The sequence below is a fragment of the Brachyistius frenatus genome, unplaced genomic scaffold, assembly GCF_029030835.1.
Source record: "Brachyistius frenatus isolate BFR_SWC_R1_liver_20210118 unplaced genomic scaffold, ASM2903083v1 Contig_97, whole genome shotgun sequence".
NCBI lineage: Eukaryota > Metazoa > Chordata > Actinopteri > Embiotocidae > Brachyistius > Brachyistius frenatus.
Window position 1 is genome coordinate 142493 of NW_027210696.1, and position 13610 is coordinate 156102.

A 13610-nucleotide genomic window follows, 5' to 3' on the forward strand; every position below is an offset into this window, starting at 1 on the left:
AGTGCACAGTAACTAAATGATAAAATCGCACATGGACGTATAAATGGAGGAGGGGTGCCAGGCTTTAAATGTTTAACATGTAACAAGGCTGCAAATCACCAGAAGACTCATCAAACATGTTTATATCAACAAAATATGGATGACAGATTAAACTTTGATCATGATTCATGATTTATGAGTTCAGAGAAAATTGTTACTTTCGTTCAAGTGGTGATGAATCTCTAGAAGAGCCTTTTTTTTAAATTTTATTATGTTCAGACACCAACGAGCCTTCCCCCCTCTTTCTTTTCCTCGTTCACACACACACACACACACACACACACACACACACACACACACACACACACACACACACACACACACACACACACACACACACACACACACACACACACACACACACACACACACACACACACATTTAAACTCACACACTGGGTATTTGATAAACCTGGGAATCGAGAAGTGGAAATGTTTTCCAGACGAACTATGCAAATAAGACCTTATCCCCAGGGAGACACTGTAAACGGCTTCAACCACCAACACATCTACAGAGGGGTGTTTGTGTGTGTATGCCTATGCAGGGATATCAAACACAAATATGCCTCCAGCTAGTTGCCGACGAATTATAAAATTGCAAAAAGATAAATAAACAAACTACTGGAAAAATTTAGGACAATGTCTGCTCCGGCCTTCTACCCCTCCCATCGCCGAGCCTTGCTCTGCTGGTTCTGGGAAAAGATTTTCTCATACAGATCCGGACTTTGGCAATGAGAACAAAGATTACTGCCAGACAGCAAGAATGATCAAAATTCTTCAGTAGGAAGTCACAAGTTCAACTTCAACTTCATCCTCTCTCCAATAATTACTTGGCTGGAAAACAGGGGAAAACGGAATACGGTGAGAAATTAGCAAGGACATGCAAATTTACATTTCTGGATATTTGCCCGCCTGTCAAAAGGTTATTTACTGACATCTGTTTCTGTGGAAGATGAGAACAAACGGATGATAAACTGAACATGAGCATCAGAGGGACTTGATGAACTGAACACTGAGTACAATCGTGACCTGATTCAGGGGAGCTGCTGGCAATCACAGTCGACTTTTCTTTCGAGAAAATCCACTTGCTTGAAAACACCAGGGTTTGACTGAGCGCCCGTAGCTTATCAGACCACAAACAGAAGAGGTAACTGAACAGATACAAATGAAGCAAGTCCCACACAGAAGAAGGATTGTGTACCTCAGTTATTTCAGGGTTGTGCAGCTGAGTCTCTGGTTCGTATCATAATGGGACTCATCAGTGGGAAGGGAATATGATGCATGACAGAGCTTTTCACACAGGAAACAGGACCAGATGAGCTCAGTGGGAGTAAACTGGCCTGGCTTTCAGTCCCAAGTATGATGCACTAGAGTCTACAAGCTAACACAGCAGCGCCGTATAATGAGTATGTATGACAGATGTGACATAATGTGAGACTTTAAATATGTATTAAACTTTTCAGAGGGTTTGCGTTGCTAGGAAACAGCTTAGATCAAAGTTGATTTCCCATCCAGGAGAACCAGCCTCCTGTCAGCTACTGTTATTAGCAAGCGCTGTAACAGGAAATAAGCCAAGTCTATCGAGGATGTTTATCTTGTCAAGTCTGAAAAGATCTACAGAGATGCTGAACACGTTGGGGATGAGGTTTGCTTAATAAGTCACTTCAAATTCTTAAGAACAAAATGATGGCTTGTGGTAAGTCTTGTGAGTTGCATTACAGTGGTGACTACAGGTAAATACAAAAATCTTGCAACTTAGGGAAGACCCAAGCACCTGTGTTTGCCGTCGTCCTTACGCTTGCTTCTTCCCCATGCAGGATATCCTGCCTTTGAGAAGAGGTGAGGTGGGGGAAGAAGGGGGGCTGGTGTGAGGAAAAAGAAAATGACAAAAAGATCCAATACACACAGCTGAAATCAATGCGAATGGAAAGCAAACATGAGAAATGACAAACAATTACCCAGAGACACTGTCTAACACAGCATTGCCCTAACACGCCTGTTGGTGCTCACCCTGTTTAAAGGGTCACACCACCAGAGGAAAAAAATGTGTGACTGGAGGCTGTTGAGTCAATATTACTCAGCCTGATGTATGAACGTGTGAAAAAACGTCTGCGTTCTCTCACGAGAGACAAATGTGAGCAAACAACATCTCGCAAATGTTGCAGTCTGCTGGTTATGTAGCACTACAGCTCAATCACTGCTCCACGCAACACGCAGAACCCTGCGAGTGCGAAATCATCACCTTGACATAGAATATGTGTTGCACACCGGAGTATCTGGGCTCATGTCATGATTGAGAATACTTGACTGCTGGTGATGGATTTCTTTGCCAGTGCGAGTTAAAAGGAGAGCACAGACAGAGAGTTAAAAGTAATTTAAGTAGGAAAAGAAGCAAAAATAGAAAGTTGGATAGAAAGTTAGGGTGCAGGTTTAGGTCAGAGCGCTGAAGTGGAAATGTTTTTTTTTTTTTCATTTCAAGAGGAAAGAAGACGGTGGAAAAGAAGCGAAGAAAGTGAAAACAGGTTGATAAAATATAAAGACTTGGTTATTCTAGCTCTCTCTTGCTGACTTTCTCTCTCCTTCTATTGTGTGTGTGCCAGTTGTGTGAGCCTGGGTATCTCATTAACAGTAATAGAGGAAGCCGGACAGAGAGGCAGTGCAGTGAGCCAGGGATATCCCCATCCTGCAGCCTGACACACTGACCCCCCCCTTCTCTGCCTGTACAACTCCCTCCACTATTAAGTGCTCCACCTTGGGCTGTACCACTGCATCAGGCCAGGGGGAGATATGTTGTTTGCAGTTCATCAAAGCACGAGTTTAGGATGTTAAGGAAAGAGTTAAAAGAGCTCTGCCTGAAAGGTGTTTGGGTGTGGCCTCTGTCAGACCTCTCTAAACCAGGAGGGGGTTTTAAGGAGGGGTTTGACTTCGTGAGGGCTGGTGAATTATTTTAGCTTCCTCTGATTGTGTTACCCTCCCTCAGGATGCTTAAACTTCAGAGCTACATAAAACTGCATTTCAAGACAAAAGTTAAAATAACAACCCAGCTTATGCTTCACTTGAGAATAAAAAAAGGAATCAGAGAAAAAAGACAGGAAAACTCAGTGTGTGTGTGTGTGTGTGTGTGTGTGTGTGTGTGTGTGTGTGCATGTACTGATACTGAAAGATGAATTTGTGCTATGCAGTACAGTGTGTCCTTTTTGTCATCTAGCAACAGGCCTGGTAAATCTCTCTGTCTGGTTTGTCCTGGCGGTGCCAGCTGCATACAGGGCAGGTGAGACGCCTGGGGAATACTAATGGCTCCATGAAAGCCCTGAGTACCAATTCAGACCTGGTGAAGTGAATACTGATCAACCATTCTGCTGAATCACAGCTAGACAGACACAAGGAACCAAAAGACACTGTCACTTTTAATGACATATTTAAAAATAATGCATTATTGAAGCAAAGTTAGATTAAATGTGAAAGGCGATGGAGGCAGAGGGACTAGACCGCCTATAAAATAGTGTCTGTGTCTGTTTTGTGTGCAAGCATCCCCTTTTACCAGCTTAACAGCTTAGTTACCAGCTCTTTGATACTGACCCTAGCAACACAACTTCCTGTTGTGCATCCTGCATCCTGAACACAACAACAAAAGAAAACTATTCACAGCAGCAGCTTTGTAAAACAAAAAAAGTTCTCAATGCAGTCGATGAACTTGGCGGGAACACAGCGACAACATCTAACCCAGTTTTGTCCCTCATGCTTAATGAAGCAGATCAGTCACGTTTAACCCTGCTCCTCTCTCTGGCCCTGGTCTATTGTCTGAAGGACATACCTGGCCTACAGTACATCATCTGCTCCCTCCATTCCTCTCTTCTTCTGCCTCAACACTTTTCACACAAGTGTGGAATCGTTCATTAATAATAGTTTGCTGCATGTAAACAGACAAGAGGTAGTTGCAAATGTAATCCCTGCAAGTGTTTCTCTTAACAGGTGTGACATTATTTAGGATTAAATTGGCAATACAGGCCCAGTGCAAGAGGACTGTTTGAATACCTGGATATGCATTACATATGCTTTGAGTGTATTTGAGGTGCAGCCTACCTGGTAAAGTGGCCTTGCAACAGATCTGTACGCGTGTGATCGATGTAGAGGCCCGGGAAGGTTCCTGGCGTGCACGCGCAGCCGTCGGATGGCTGTGGAGGTGAGAGTCCACAGCAGACCCTGCCGAGTACACACCGCCTCATCGAGACCCAACAAGAGGGCCTCCATTACCGCACTATCTACCAAGCACGCTGCGACGCGACACCTCCAAAGGTATGTACAGCAGTGTATCAGGGGGACATCCACAGGTATCACATAGGCAAATCTTTATTTGTATAGGTGAGCCGTCACAGGTGAAATCCACAGAGGCCCAGGTAATGAGATGGTATGATTAGCAATATTGTCCTCTTGATACCACTTAGCTCCAGTAGATAATAATTGGGTCATCTCTAGAGGTAAGCCACAGAGCGAAAGGGAAACACTGTGTCTTGTCTCCTCTCCTGCCTCTGTCCCTCCAGGTCCTGTGTCTCTCTGGGATTCACCAGTGTGGTGCCTCCTCAAGGTCAAACCCTGCTAGTCCTTCTGTCCCACACAGCTAGTGGTCCCTGCTGACTCCGTCTCTCTTCGTCCCTCCTCTCTTCCTGTCTCCTTTCTTCTCACTGAAGCAAAGCACGCTCTGTCCGTTGGTCTGAGCGCCACAAACACAAACATTCCCACTAAGGAAACGCAGCCGGTCTCTTAGTCTCCCTGACTGGTTGTTGTTTTTAAAGCGATATGCACTCTCACTCTGCAGCTCACATGGAGAGCAACCAGTCCTCTCACTTTTCTCTCTCGCTGTCTCCGTTTTCAATGAGAGAGGGATGTGCACACCTCGCACACACCCGGTCTGACTGGACACTGTCTGTATGCTTATCATTCTGAATCTATGAAGAAGACACACATGTGCACATACAGGCTAAACAGGAGCATTCTTGCAATGTAGGCTTTTACAAAACGGAACTCAAACACTGACATCTGGTCTCCAAAGACATTTCTAACAGAACTGGGATTTTAGCCAGAATGTTTTTAAAAAAGGACAGTTTTCTTCTGAGCCAGTTTTCCCAGGCTGGAGTATCCTGGTCTGACCTATCTAATTCTTGAAAAAAAGAATCATGAATAATCAGCCCGTCTGCTTCTCCGCCAACTCGACATATTATCCCTGCACAGAATGTGAAAAGAATGTAAATATAATTGATTATGTCAAACTTAGCTGTTTATTTGAGACAGAAACACACGATGAATCTTGTCTTACATTTGCTTACATACACTCATTTGCAACAATGGCCACATGGAGGCAATACAAACCCCACATACAATACAAGCTGTGCCAAACCCACACTGCCTATGTGTAAAAGCCTTGCCAGTCTGTCATCAACTCTGGCTTCACTGAATGATTGATGTTTGCTGTGCTGTGTGATGCAAATGCAAAAATGATTCTGACATTGAAACACAGGCGCAGACTTTTTTCTACCTCCAGCAGACTGTCTCTAATCTTCAGGGTTACAGAGGATGTTTTATGTCAATTGTAACATTTAAAAAATAAAATAAATTGTCTGATTGGTTTTATACAGCCAAATGCTTTCATTTTTCTTCACTTTCTTCTCAGAGAGAATTAATCAATAGGAAATTCAATAACTCTATACTGGACAGTAATTATTTGCCTTCATACCAAATCCAATCTGACTGTGAGTGGACTAAATGGCCTTTCGTAGCGCACTCTGATTCATAATGGGGTTTATCGATGCAGGGGGGGTCACGCCTGTACTCCTGAGTTTGTGTTTAAGTTTCTGTGCATACAAATTGTTGTATGATGTTCATACTGCTTGTTTGTTACTGACAGTCAGCACAAACAAGTTACTGCTATATCAGCTATCGTACACTGTACTAAATTAAAATGTAAAAAAAAAAAAAAAAAAAAAAATTATTTAGCTTTTCTACATCAAGAAATACAACAATGCATCTTTCTCAATCACTCAAAAATCAAAATTCCCAATTACGAACTAAACCTGGATCTTTTTTTAATTTACTTAACTTTTCCAACCACATGCTCCAATATCCCTCGGTCCTCAGTTTCCCACCCTTCTATTTCAGGGCCTCATGTTATGTTCTCACGGGTGTCTTGAGAAACCCATGAGGAATGTGTGGTATTCCTATAGTGTGAATTTTCCAAAATGAATCAGTAGGTTTAAGCGGAGACGCTCACCTCCCAGCCACTGTAATTTATGAGGGGTGCAAATATTTGTTGTGGTTAGGAGGGAGGCGGGAGGTTAGGTATGACAGTGCACTGTTCCCATGATTCCGTGTGTTTGCAATGTCCCGCTGAATCCTGGGAAAGGTCACGAAAGGCACCGTGATGTAAATAGACAAGGCCAGAGCATCAGCTGGCCGACTGTTACCATAGTAATAAGATGAAGGGGAGAAGACACGATAACAGATGGAATTGACAGTTGATTGTGGGATAAGCTACGTGTTGTTTCATCATTTCTTACATACATGTATATTCATATTGATGACGATAAACGAATCTCGAACCTGTGTGCACAGCTGCGAGGTCATCCCCGTCGTGAGCACAAACAGGACACTGGAACATCACCAGGGAACTTTCACTTTCTCCATTCTGTCTTCTTACTTTCTCCCCTCTCTCTCTCTCTCTATCTCCCTCCACCTCTTTCATCTCCCTATCTCTCAATCTCTTCCCTGCTCTCTGATCTCCACTCAGGCGTGTCATACCAGAGTGCAGCTAAGTCAGAGAGAGACAGAGAGAGAGGAAGAGAGCAGCGGAGGGAAATGGGTCACCTACACTATAAATTCACAAGAACGTTCTCAGCTGAGACTCTCTGGCACACAAAATTACCTAAAACAGTTGTGTACCAGAGAGTGGAAAGTGCAGCTGGCACAGGAACTACTCATGCTCTTCTTTTGCTGCAAGTTTGACATGACAGTCAGTAACTCTGCCATCTGGCTTTTGAAGGTTTGTTTTCAACACACACACACACACACACACACACACACACACACACACACACACACACACACACACACACACACACACACACACACACACACACACACACACACACCCGCTGTCACTGCGACAGAGATTGTAAGTGACATACGTGTGTATAGACTCAGTCTGAAATTCAATTCTGATCAGTCTAGTTTAATGTGATTGTGTTAGAGGTGCGAGCAGGAAAATCAATAACATAACGTAATGTGGCGAGAGAGAGAGAGAGAGAGAGAGAGAGAGAGAGAGAGAGAGAGAGAGAGAGAGAGAGAGAACGAAAAGCACCCACAATGACATAAAACCTTTGAAGCATCGGGACTTGTTTGTCTCTTAAGTATGGAAGTTGACCTAGTTCGTGTGTTATATGCTCTAATATACTACACATGCACAAAGGGGTGTTCACTCAAGAAAACACAGACGTGCACACACACACACACACACACTCTCTCTCTCTCTCTCCCTCTCTCTCTCGCTAATCATTCTCTTCACTTTGCCTAGCAGATACATATTAATGAGGATTATTATGTTACTGCAGTACACCCACGGGAAAACAAGAGACAGCATCTCTCTCTCACTTCCTAACCCTTTCCCGCTCTGTCTCTCTTTGTCACTCGTACACACACACACACACACGCCCGCACACACACACCCGCACACACACAAACATCTTCAGGAAAATCTTTACCACTTTTCACATAATTTCTCCCCAACTTTCCTTCCTCTTCTAATATCACTGTGCAGGATTTGCACACACACACACACACACACACACACACACACACACACACACACACACACACACACACACACACACACACACACACACACACACACACACACACACACACACACACACACACACACACACACACACACACACACACACACACACACACACACACACACTATGAATAAACCCCTTCATATGAGTGAGTCACAGACAGTGACTCCGTTCTCATTGAGACATGTTATCTCTGTCTAACAAAGGGCACAGATTGTACTGGGATATTTAAGGAACATTTTGGGGTCTCCACATCCTGTTTTGGGGGAGGTGGAATTTAACAGACTCCTTCCCATCAACCCACACTCCTCTTTTAATTTTCTTACTCTGTTTTGTCTCTCTCTCTCTCTCTCTCTCTCTCTTTCTTGCATGCAGTCATTTCTGAGAATAGAGAGGCAGAGAAAAATGAAGAAATCCTTCTGGGCTCAGCATGATGGTGGCAGAGGAGGACGGGAACACACAAACACACAGACGCACGCACACACACACACACACACACACACACCCATCCATCTACTGGGGATGTTTTGGCAGAGGACAGAAGAGTCCACTCTCGCCATAGTAACCCTGCTAGCAGACTGTCTCCATAGAGAAAACACATTATCAGCAGCTCACTGCCTTCAGCCTTCACTCACAGTCAATAGGCGATCATCTCGTCATTGTTTGATCGCGGCCCGTACAGATTTACTTTGAACTTGTGCGCAGCTGTGCCATGTGTCTATAGGTCTGCGGGTTGATTTTGGACGGGGAATAAAAGGCAGGGGGGAAAAAAAAAATCATAGCACAGAGTGATGAAAGAGCCTGGGCGGAGAAGAGAGTGGGAGTCTCCCATGTGCCCCCCTTTCCTCACTTGCTCAATAACATTCTTCCTTCTGAGCTGCCTTGGGGAAAAAAGGGGGGTCCCTTTTCATGCCGAACAGGGTGTGGTACATGAGGGGCCTTCAGGAGCCTTTAGCTGCAGTTATTCCCACTTTTTTTTTTTCCTCCCCCCCCCCCTCTCTTTTCTCATCTCTTTGTCTGTTTAATTGGGCTGGCTGACCACATCTCTCTCACCTACAATCCTGGGGGCAAGTTAAGATCCCTGGGAATCAATACTGTAGCGAGGCAAAGGAGAGCTGTAGGGGCAAAAACTACCAATTCAGATTTGCTACCAGAGGGAAGGTAAACAAATTAAACTTACTTCGGACGTTTTTGTTTTTTTTCTTGCCTTGGTTTCCACATCAACTTTGCAGCTGCTTCAATGAATCCTGACTCAAATGTCGAGACAATTAGATCAGTCTGATGAGAAACAAGCAGAGTATCCACCTGACCCACAGAGTGCCGGAGTCCAGCGCTGACCTTCTCCGTGATTGGTGCAGACAAGATGTTTAAAGGTAACAAGGATTGATTAGTATTCCTGCCTCATCACCAGCCTGGCTGCCTCCAGCTCCCAGCCCTGTAGTGGTAAATTACAGTCCTGCCATTGTCTCTTTGCACTCTTATTCTGCTCATGTATGTTTGTTTTGAACATGTGTATATGCGTGTGTGTGAAGGTTTCCTTCTCTGACAGTGATCCACCCCTCCCACCTTTATGCCCTCGCTCCCCTGCGGTGCCCCCTCCAACAACATGTTTCCTTGGAGAGCGATCCATCCTCCTAAAATCTGAAATGTTTTCTGTATTACACCCACCTCTCCCCAACATAAACACACACATGAACACACATGCCAGTCTTTCTCACACCCTCTCTTTGTTTTTTTGTTTTGTTCTTTTGTTCTTAATTTCACAGAAAAGAGCGCAGCAGCTTAATTTAATAGCTGGATAACAAAGAGAGGATAATCCTAATTCAGCCTGCTCGCAGAGGTAATCTAAACAGAAAACATCCCTTCAAAGAAGCTGTTTTAAAGTGTCAACATCAACTGTGCAATTTATCATCATCATATTAGAGTGTAAACACCAAGTGTTTCCCGAGGATCTACAAGCACTTCTATCCCATGTTGTCCATGCTGATACACTTCTTTCACGTGCTGCCAGTTCTACTTTCTTAAGAATGCAAGAGGCAGAGAAAGAGGGAATCACGGGTAAGAAGCACAACATGTCATGTTGTGAAGAGTTGGATTTTTATGGAACAACAACAAGGAGTAGAAAATAAAGGTACGGCAAAGCCATGATTCGTAGAGTATCAGGGGAGTAATGAAGTTCCTCTCCTCTATTGTTCCCCAGTTGACGAGGCATGTTTTGTTCAAATGTGTCATAGCTGTTGACCGTGAACAAAGATGGCTATGTTCTCCCTGTAGATGTTACTCAATTAACTGTAATAGAAACCGACATCCATCAGACAGTAGCGACGCAGACGCGAGACGATTCATCTGCATTAGATAAGTGACAGGGAATAGATGAAAAGAGTGGCTTCTCACTCTGCAATCCGGAAGGTAAAAAGCAATCTGGAGGATCCGGTTTTAAAATATCTTTCAAAAAGAGTTACTGAATGCTAATGGGTTGGAGGAAAGTGTTTAGCCAGCAGGGATGCGCACCCACTAACCTCTGCATGTTCACTAGGAAATGCTGAGGGATGTGAAAAAAAAAAAAAGAAAAAAGGCTCTTAACTTGATCTAAACTCGCAGCAATAAATTTCCACTACAACCTTCCACTCTGCTCCGTCAGCTGCTGATTATAGATACAGATTTTATCAATATTTTTTTGTGCGATGTTACCCCTCTAACAAAGCTCGTGCAATTGCATAAGTCGGAGATTGGATGCGAACGCAATGAGTTATCTAACATGACAAGTTGGAGCAGGACAAAGCTGCAGCTGTGTATAGAAGTGAAAGTATTTTAGTGGCTCAGCAAGGACATGGAGAGGAAAGTCATAACCCAACAGACAGTTGACATTTATAGAGCCTCTGGTGTAGAAACCAGTAGATCACGGAGCTTTGTTCATCTGCCATCGCGGAGAGAGGAACGAGTCAGACAGCCTGACGATTTACATTCACCTTTTTAAAACGCCTTTGTCGATTTATTGAACACGTTTCTCCCTGTGCACTTTGACAGATAACTACTTTGAAAATCCGACACAATCGCTGCCTTACACAGCAAGCTGATGCGCATCTATCTGGTCATTTTTTTCCCCAGCACAACCGTGCAATAATGCCAGTGAGTTTATGCAAATCACAACAAATAATCCCCCTTCAGTCTGTCTGCACACTGCTGGTTGAAAGAAGAATGGGAGGCAGAGAATGGGAATGCAATCAGCATAGAGACGCTGCCTGTATGTAAAAATCTGCTTTTCTACATTAATTAAGGTGATTTGAGAGTGTGTGTGTGTGTGTGTGTGTGTGTGTGTGTGTGTGTGTGTGTGTGTGTGTGTGTGTGTGTGTGTGTGTGTGTGTGTGTGTGTGTGTGTGTGTGTGTGTGTGTGTGTGTGTGTGTGTTTCAGCAGTCAGTCAACCAGTGGCAATTACCTCTCTCAAAAGGACAGTGAATATTAAGCTTCCTCCAATCAAGGGCTATTATTTCAGCCAGCCACATACAGTCAGATCACAGTTTATTGGTTTACCAGCTTCTATACAAGTTATAACACACAACCTTTGGATATGGCAGACCTGAAAACATCAGACGAAGATAAACCTCATGCTGTCTGAAAACTTTGCTTCCTCTGGAGTCTCTCTCTTCAGCACAACTTGACCATAAAATGTACTTTCTGTAAAGGAGCCAGGTTGCGTTTTTTTTTTTTTATTATTATTATTTTTTTTTTTATCCACGTAAGCTGTGTTGAAGCGCAGGTGCACGTCTCGGCTTATGAGCACGAAAGCTGTTTTCATCTACACGCTGGCACTGTGTAATTTATGATCGCATGTGTACAGTATGTGTGCGTGATGCGTGCGCTACTGTAATCCTCTGCGTACACGTTAAATCAAAGGGAAAAACTACAAAGAGAAGAAAAAAAAAGCAACTCTCCATAGGCCGCGTAGCATTTAGAAGACGAGACACGTTAATGAAACTAAAGTCACGTTGCATCAAGTGCGACGATTGAGATGTCTGTTAAAAGGGAGATTCAACTCTGTGTGATCCTTTAAGCACTTTATGATTTGGGGGTATGGAGTTTGGAAGAGCTGCAAGCATCTCTCGCTCCTCACCTGAACCCATACACACACACACGCACACACACACACACACACACACACACACACACACGCACGCTACTTAAACGTGATTCACTTAATTCCAGTGTATCTGCAACGTGAAATTGGTCCTGGCATGCTTCACAGAATGAGTGCAATGAGGAAACACGCAACTACAGTCACAGCTGCACAACGCAGCTTTCTCGTGGTGTAAACAAGTTTGCTGAGGAACACAAGAGGTGAATCACCTGGCAGGTCACGGCCCGTCTTTACAATTGATACGAGGGATAACTTTGCAACACGCATTCCACGTCTAAGGCCTCGCTGGAACCTGTTATCTTCGTCCCTCGGTCCACACCCACCAGACACACAGACACGTTAACACCGAAGCCTCTGATGCCCGGCAAACAAACGGACTTCATCGCTTTATATAATAATAATAATAATAAAAAATAATAATAATAAAAAGTCTGGGCAGGACAGGATTCAGCATTTTTTTTTTTTTTTTTTTTTTTTTTAATCAAGCTGAGGCGGTGTGTGGCTTTTGGTTGATAAAAGGAAGATAACGGATGTCTCAAGTCCCGTTTAATTGCGCATGACAGTGACGGGCAAACAAGTTGCACTCAAAGGCAGCTCTCCCACAGTGAGAGTTCCTTCTAACCTTGAAGCCGAGGACGGCAGCGGAATACATTAGCAGTGACAGAGACAGACTGAGAGCTGCAAAGATTGACAGACTCAGACTGACAGGACGAGGGACACAGAGAAGTATTGTCCACCGTGGAGATTAAAAGCTTTGCTCTTGACTTGCCTTCCACCAACTCAATTCTAATACGGTTCCGTGGATTAGCCAAGAACCTTTTTTTTTTAAATCCCACTTCCACACACAACAGCGCGAGAAAACACGATCACACACACACACGGAGAGAGCGAGAGAGTCAAAGTCAGAGAGTCTTACCCTCTCTCCACTGTTCCTCCGCAGAGTTCCCACCGGCAGTTTAAGCATCAGCCGGCGGGTTCTCCCGGGCGTCACTGCTCCCTGGACCACCATGTTACGCTCCAGAGTGTGCGTGTCCGTGGGCGTGTGAGCATGCGTGCGAGAGTGGGTAGTGGGTGTCCTCGCCGTCCCGTCCAGCCTGACAGCTGTGGTCCACGCGGGCTTGCGCGTGGGTGTGTAACGAGTCGCTGGAAGTGAGCGATGTTGGAGTAGAAAGTCCCACGCTGGTCCTATGTGCCTCTCTCCGCTTCCGTCTCCCTCCGTCCTGAAACGCTGTCCATTCTGCTGCGCTCAGCTCCGCTCCACTCCACTCTGCCGCTCACGAGGTGAATGAGTGTGTGAGCGTGTACGGGACGGAGAGGGAGTGCGCTTTTGTCTCTCCTCTCTCTTCTCCTCCTCTCTCTTCTCCAGCTCCGGCAGTTTCCCCTCCCTTCCCCGCATACTCACTTCCTTCAGTTGGGGGCTTAACCAGGTCACTGGATTAATGTGACGTTACAGCTCTTATTAGCATACGCACTTGTGTCACATGATCCAATAATAATTGTGCGTGAGCATATATATATACCCCCACCACACTCCCACCCACCCAAACACACACACGCGCGCGCACATACATACCCAGCCCTTACAGGG

General features: G+C 44.6%; 1 protein-coding gene across 11 annotated transcripts in view; it reads right to left on the reverse strand.

Moving 5' to 3' along the window:
* The window catches only part of frmd4a (FERM domain containing 4A), a 101959-nt gene that overhangs the window by 43836 nt on the left and 44513 nt on the right, over positions 1-13610 (reverse strand). For 2 of the 11 annotated variants that reach the window (XM_069711187.1, XM_069711186.1), the window contains exon 1: positions 12939-13475. The exons of 3 other annotated variants lie outside the window; for them this stretch is intronic. In XM_069711187.1, the coding sequence (XP_069567288.1) occupies positions 12939-13031 (93 nt within the window). In that variant the 5' untranslated portion in view covers positions 13032-13475. Of the gene's footprint in view, positions 1-4122; positions 4775-12938; positions 13476-13610 lie in introns of those variants that run through there. 6 more of the 11 variants (XM_069711192.1, XM_069711183.1, XM_069711184.1 and 3 more) reach the window with 6 other exon arrangements.